The sequence below is a fragment of the Belonocnema kinseyi genome, chromosome 9 (assembly GCF_010883055.1).
Source record: "Belonocnema kinseyi isolate 2016_QV_RU_SX_M_011 chromosome 9, B_treatae_v1, whole genome shotgun sequence".
In the NCBI taxonomy this organism is placed as follows: domain Eukaryota; kingdom Metazoa; phylum Arthropoda; class Insecta; order Hymenoptera; family Cynipidae; genus Belonocnema; species Belonocnema kinseyi.
In genome coordinates, this window is record NC_046665.1 from 77,664,421 (window position 1) to 77,672,269 (window position 7,849).

A 7,849-nucleotide genomic window follows, 5' to 3' on the forward strand; every position below is an offset into this window, starting at 1 on the left:
AATTACCAACATGAACATTTATAGGCAAATATGTTAATCGATTTTTTCCTAATTGTCTTTAAATAAGATTTTATTATTTATTAGTTTTGTAATTAAATTATGTAAACAAATGATCATTATGTAATATTATTGACATCACATTAAATCACTGATAAAATAATTGAAGGAATATTGAGAGACATTTATTTATGTTTGCCTTTAAATGTCCATGCTAAAATTTGTTTATTTAATACATACTTATAAAATAAACAAGTAATATCGAATACCACATTGTCATCACTCAAAATATAATCTCGTTCTCGCCGAAACGTGTATATGTGTTCTTTTGGAATGACACCCTAAAAAAATGTAAAAAATCAATAATATTAATAAATAAGTTTAAAATATGGATTCGCCGGCCCTGTCTACGTCTACAAGCGATTCAAATGGGGAAAACATGGTAAATACTTGGTAATTAATGTTTTATATAATTTTAAATTTTCAATTTCTCCATCAGATTGCCCCATCGGGATATTTCCAGATTTTCACATGGCCCACTCGAGTCTGAATTTTCGTCGAATTTGGGTACGACTTGGGTACCTGGAGTTAGATTTTAGAACAGGGCGTTGGAAGAATAATGCTTCTCTCTCAGATTCTCAGCCTCCAGCAAAGTTGTAAAGTCTATTGTCAATTTTATATCCCTAACAGCATTTCCAAATTTGTCAGAAATCGTTCAGCTACCGCTCGAATAAGATCGGTAGTTTGAGAACAGAATATGCTTCAGAAATAATATAAAAAAGTGAAATAATTTCGTGTAGTTAGTGCATCAATCATCATCATGGGCAGTGTATCAACTTTGTACCCCGATGACAGTGTCTACCCACAAATCGGAAGAAGATTAAAAGTATATGGCCTGGAATCTTCGATGCAAAAAATCCGAAAAAGGATCACAATTGACATTGATCGTCTCAATGTTTCACTGAAGAAGAACAAAGAGCCTACACATAAGCAACATGGCACTACCGCACTTTCTAAAGATTCTAAAGCTGCGCAGTGTAATGAGACGATTGAGAAGATTGAGAAGATGATCCTGTTTTCCGGAGGTCTCCAAATAAATAAAATTAGACCCTCAATTCCAGAGATGAAGCGTATTCAGCGAAAAAATATATTTACAGAACGGGATACGGGCTTAATAAGTTTGACGTTATCTTCATCATTATTGACATTTTTCACGGCGTTGGAGGATTATCTTCAACCTATGGAGCCAATGGGAAATAGAAGTGAAGTAGTCTTGTTTTATTATGATGGCTTTAAGACACTTATTCTGGAGAAATCAATAGTCTCGTGTTCACTGTCAAATATTTATATGTACGGTAATGTGTATGACGATGTAGATATGTATGATAAAGTCAACTTTTGCCCAGCGAAAAGTGAAAATTTGGTAATGAGTCAAAAAGAATGCTCACTTCCTCGAGTTTTGGAAGTTCCTGAAGGAATTAGTGATAAATTTGGAATCGATGACACCTTGCAAAATCTGCATTGTTCCTTGACTATCTCAGACGAATTTCTTGAATTAAGAAGTTCCTCTGCGATGTTTGTAGATCCAGTTTCGTCGAAAGAGGAGCTTGAGAACGCAGAAAATGATCACATTCTTGAGAGAAGAAAATGGCCTTGTGCTAATATTGAAGAGGAGGAGGTTGAAGGATTTGTTTTGGCGGAAAAGATTAATTTGGAACAGGAGGAAGCTGACGGATTTGTTCTGGTGACCAATGAAAAGAATACTGAAAAAACTAATAGTTTTTATGCCTCGATCTACAACACGTTAAAAAAGGTATTTTAAACTTAAACCATTTTTAATCAGTTTCATATGTTCAATATGTTCCGTATTTTAGCCAAATTTACTTATATTTATTTTGTAATTAAGATTTTAAGAATTTTGCATTAAAAGAATAATTTGTTAGGAAGTGTCTACGTGTACCGATAGTTCGGTATAAATAGACCCTTTCCAGCTCTCCCTATTCGTACCAAAAAAATCCGGTTATTTCGGTACACATAGCCACGGCCATTTTTTTATTTAAATGGTTGAGTATAAGCATAAGTGAAGAGAGAAAAAAGCTTATTCAATAATTGCAATAATTTATGCCTACGAAAAAATATTACTGTGCTGCTTTCTCTTGCGCTGTTTTAGAAAATAATTATTCTCTTCAATCAGTAAACATTTATTTCATTGCAAATACTTTATCTTATTGAATAAGATAACGTAAAAATTAAATCCTGCAATATATTTTTTATCCAGTTTTTTTAACATGCACAAGAATTTTCAAATTGTATGCACTTTTATTGTTTGTATGCTGTTGTAACATTAAAATTTTATTGTTCTCTATAATATTAATCTGTTTTATTTAAAAATCGTTCTTGAGACAATTCTATGCCGTTGTACACTAAGATCAAAATTGTGCGTCCATTTTCGAGGATCAGATTACAAACAGACTAGTCTTAGAAATTGACTAACTCTGCGAAAAATTAAGCCAGAACGTCTTTTTAAAAACCGTTAGAAGGCTTATTAAATTTTGCGAACCGAAAATTGATCAAAAACAGAAAATAGGAAATACTTCAAGTAGGACTCAGTAGTCGCAAAATTTAATAAGCTTCCTAAAGGCTTTTGAAAAACTAATGTAACTTAATTTTTCGCATAGTTTTTTGTAAGTGGCCGCACAATTTTAATCTGTAGTCATGTAGTGTATATACGTAGCAACATTTTAAAAAATTATCTAAGATCGTATATGTATTATTAAATAATAATAGTTAATAATAAAATGTTGTATTTTTTTCTTTAATCTTACTAGGAAATTGTTTACTTCTAATATTATTAAGAAATAGCTCATTTTCCTTATTGGAATATTCTCTACAAAGCTATTTATTGAAATTTATAAAAAAAGTTACCTGAAATGATACACTAAAATATTTCTGAAATTCAACCAATTCTAAACAAGTTAATTTGAGACAATTCAACGAATATAATTGTAGAAAATTTTCCAATAGAGAAATTCCATTTGAAATCATGCTGGCAGGTTCAGTCAGATTTTTTGTTTGCGACGTAGAAACTATTGTTCTTTCAACTAAACTAAGGGGTCGTTTTAAAACTACGTCACGTTGGGTAACATAGTATGTGACATGCAACATGCCAAATATGAATGTGAATAATAATTTTTTGAAATTTTTGAAAGAATGAAAATTAGTGATTTCATTTTACATATATTTTATAAATACATGAAGAATTTACTCTCTTTTTCCAATTTTCTCGTTTTTTAGCTTAAACAAAACCTAACTAGTTGAATCCAATCAGTAAATCCAACTATTTTAAATTGCAAAGAAGCCGAAAAGGAGGTAATTTGAAAATCTGTTTTTGATTTGTGAATTTTTCTCTTGCTCAGATTTCGGTGCATGAAATTATTCATAAGAATGTATATTTCATTTCGATGTTGAATGAATTTTTGAAATAGAAACACTAAACTCAGGATTCGTTCCAGTCTGAAGGACTTGCTTATGCATTTTTTTGAGTTCTTTTAATTGATGCGAAACAATTTTTCACCTCAATTTGTCGAAAGAAATCTATTATCATTAAAATATTGTACAAAGGACGTTTTAAAATATCAGACTTTTTTAAAACGTGTTATTTTTTTGGTTATTTCTTTTTCTATGTGGAAAATGTAAAGGTCTAAAAAATTTGGTTCAGAATAAACCACAAATTACTATCATATTTTTGGTTTATCATTAATTTCTTTTGGTTAAAAATCCAACTATTTGGTTGGTGATTGACGTAAATGGTTAAAAATTCGTTTTCTTAGTTTAAAATTCATTTTTTAAAGTGAAAATTAAATTGATTCATTTCTGGCCTTTTCTCCCAATTTTTGATTTAGTTGAATAATCAAATTTAAAACTTTTCATTGAGAATTTGATTTTTGGCTTGAAATCCATTTTTGAACTGCAAACTCAACTATACCATTTTTGGTTGACAATGGACAGTTTTTAGTTGGAAAATCAACTATTTGGTTGGAAATAACATTTTTTCTTAAAAAGTCAACCATTTTATAGAAAAGTTTCCTTTTTGGTTTAAAAATTTAACTTTTTGTTGAAACTATGGCTTTTTGTGTTAAAAATTCTATTATTTTGGTAGAAAATTCAAACATTTGTTTGAAAAGGAACTTTTTGATTGAAAATTCATAGTGCCTGGTATAAAATTCAACTGCTTGGTAGATAATTCGCCTTTTTGGTTTGAAAATGCAAGAATGAAAACTGCTTTAGTAGAATATTCACCTCTTTTGGTCGAAATGTTATATTTATTTATTGAAAGTGCAACTGTTTAGCTAAGAATTGCTCTGTTTTGACCGAAGATTCAACTATTTTATTGAAAACCCGTCTTTATTATTTTAAAATTTTGACCATTTGGTGTAAAATTGAAATTCATCTTTGAAGGTTGAAAATTCAACTATTTGGTAAAATAATAAACTATTTTTCTTAACATTCATCTGTCTTCTAAACCATTCCACTTTTTAGTTTGAAAACTCGACGAAGTTCACGAAATAGCGTGACGCAGTTTTTGAACGTAACCTAAGTAAAATGAAAAAAACATGGCGGCAGATTTTCTGAAATTCTCAAAAGTAGATTTTCTCAAAAACTCAACTTTGTTATATTTTATTTTTTATAGAGATAAATGGTAATATGTACTATGAGTTCCGTGAATTTCGTTTTTGTTAAACTACTGCTGCAGATTGAAACAAATTATTTTAGCAAAAAATCCAAATTTACATATAAGATTTATCACGCATTTTTCTCGAGAAAATTTGTCTTCAAATAAATATTTTCCACTCTTGAGGCATTTCCTGAGCATCCCGTCGACCTCATGTTTAAAGATGTTAGAAGTCACAGGTGTGGCATGCTTCAGGAAAATGCATTTGACATACCTAGATCTTTAATTTATAACATCATGTGGACGGGAGGACCACTTGGAAAATGTGTTTGATACACCTGGATTATTCATTTTTAACGCAAGTCAACGGGACCGTAAGCGTAAGGTATCAGGTCATGGCAATCGATAATTATATGCCAAATTTTCTCGAGACAAATGCGGTTGATACACCTGGATCCTTCGTTTTTAAGACAAAGTCGACAGGACCAACCGATTATGATTAAGGAGTGGCAAACGTTAATTTGCAGCCAAATTCTCTCATGAAAAAGGCGTATTTGATACACCTAGAATAATTGTTTTTAACATCATCCTCACGAGATTCATCCAAAGTCAAATTTCCTCGATAAAAATTGGCGAAACAAAGCTAGATCTTTGATTTTTCCCTGTAGATCTGTGAAACATCTGTGGATAATAAACTGTTACTTTAACTCCTCAGAGGGAAATGCTTTTGATACACCAGAAACATGAGCGTTTACTCTTATGGAATTTTCTTTAGTCAAAAAGCCGCTCAGCCCCAAAAATTGTTCGATTTTAGTATTTTTTGCCTAATTTCGTTATCACAAAGAATATTGAATCTAATTTTTGTTACGTTATCAACAACCTGAATAAACCGATTGCTGCTTTTTGTTTCTATACATTAGTGTCATAATGCGAAGAACGTTTTATTTTTTTTCATTACCGTTAAACGGGGTATACTTGGAAATTCCAAAATTGATAGTTTAAATTACCTAAGGTGGTTTTAATCAGAATATGGAATCCGTTTAAGTCTTAACTGGTCCTAGATTCTGGTTAAAACCACCTTATGTTATTATTATTATTACACCATTAAGCCATTTCCCTTTCGGGGTAGGCGTGACTCACTCGGCAGGGGAAAGGAGTAGTGTGTGGATGGGATAGAGATTTTTCAGATTGATCCAGAATTCTCGTGCTATTTATGTAAATAACACGTTCGTTCCGCAACACTGCTCCGACCCAGGTTGCTGATCAATCTCTCTAGCAATCACCCCAAGCGAAGAACCTCACGAAGCCGTTATGTAAGGATCCCCACTTGGGTCCATTAATAGCCAAGGTCTTTGTTTCAGGCGTAATTTAAACTATAAATTTAGGAATATCCAAATTTACTCCACATGTCCGAAATTACCCCGTTCGACGGTATCCGATAGCGTAACGTAACTAAATGGATCTTTATATTTTGTTTCGTTTCGTATGTGAATATAATAATATTTCTCTGGTTAAAAAATGTACAAAACAAGTTCTTTGCACTCTTTATTATCTGGCATCCCAACACCTAACCTCGCAGGCGCTTGATCTCATTCATTATTTTAAGCTGATTATAAAAAAAAAATTTTAATAGAAATTAATGGTTTGTGAGAAACGAAGCTCAGGAAATATGTATCACATACTAGCATATATCTTTTAAAAAAATGTTAAAAAATGGCAAAAAAAACAACTTCCAAGGTTTTTAGAATAACTTCCGCTATTCTGTCATTTTTCAACCCAGGCCACTGATCAATCTTTCGAGCGTTCACCCCAAGTGAGGAACCTCACAAAGTCATCATGTGAAGCTCGCCACTCGGGTCCATTAGTATCTAAGGTCTTTTGTTTTAGGCTTCATTCACTTCCCTGACACTCTTTTTATAAACTATTTGTCGCCTCACTTTTCTTTTACATTTTGGATGCTTTAAAGTTGAGTTGGTCAATAAGCATAATAATCTTAGTCAATAAACATAATGAGCTATTGTTTATTTAAGATGGGAGAAAAATTATAATTGAAAAAAAACACGAAATTTCAAATAATGTTCGATGAATCATTTTTACAAAAACAAATTTTTTCTCAGAAATGTATTGTTGATGGTTGGAGCTTTCTTAATCATTTTAAAAATATTTTAATTTTGTATACAATAGAATAGAATTCTTCAGAAGATTTAAAAAAGTTTTATATGGATTTTTCTAGCTGCTCAAAAAGTATATTTTTTATGTATGTTACAGCGATTCATGTGGTGAAAAGGATGATGAGTAATGCCGGAAAAGCTGATTTTGATGTTTTGAGGATTCAACGAAAACAAAGTACGAGAGACGAATTACAATATTTTGAAATCTTAAAATATCACTAATCAAATATTTTTTATTTTTGAAACAATAAACATATTTCACGTTTACTGCGCAAGGAACTAGATAAAAATGGAATTTTTTTCAATCTCATGTCCCAAATCAAATGTTTTTACCTAAAAACTTACAAAAAATACACAATTTTCTAGAATTTAGAACTGAAGCATTTGAAATAAAACAATTTTACACAAGTCTTTAGTAGACTGAAGAATTTGGGGTTGATCCTTAAAAAAATAATTAGTTTTCCTTCCAGAATGTTTCATTTAATTTATTTGATATTAAAATCATCATTTGAACTTGCACTGTAATAAGACAGTATTATATCTTATTTTATGAAAAAACTCTTGATTAAGGTAGGCTTTGAAATAAAGACGTCAACGGTTTACTTGGGTTGTAGATTTGTAAGTTCTGTGATGTAGGGGCGTTTTTATTTTTGCAAGTGTTATTTATTTCGTTTGGTTCTCGCCACGTTCGTAGTGCTTATTTGTAACTGCCTGCTACATTTCCCCTTAACCAAGGCGTGTCGCGAAGCGCCCTTATTATCCAGACGATTTTTCAGGTCGAGCTTAGTAAGCAACACGAAGGACCCTCGCAAATGAGAATCGCTCTTAGAATCTTGCTGCTCTTAATAGGCAAAAGAAAACAAACTGAAGACGGAACTTTCTGAGATTAATTTCTCCTCATTTAGCAAGTTAAATTATGGTTTTCCATGAAAAATTCTATTGTCCTTACTTTATCTACACAAAAGCAGCCCTTCTATTTTAATCTAGGTATACTAACGGAAAAAGACAG

The 7,849-nt window shown here is 31.4% G+C and overlaps 1 protein-coding gene across 1 annotated transcript; it reads left to right on the plus strand.

The window, feature by feature from the left end:
- The first annotated feature begins 742 nt into the window (after positions 1-742).
- Positions 743-7,070, plus strand: LOC117180050. Its single transcript, XM_033372359.1, has 2 exons — positions 743-1,810; positions 6,938-7,070. Exons 1-2 carry the CDS (start codon positions 818-820, stop codon positions 6,950-6,952), a joined length of 1,008 nt encoding a protein of 335 aa, XP_033228250.1. The 5' UTR covers positions 743-817; the 3' UTR covers positions 6,953-7,070.
- The last annotated feature ends 779 nt before the right edge of the window (positions 7,071-7,849 follow it).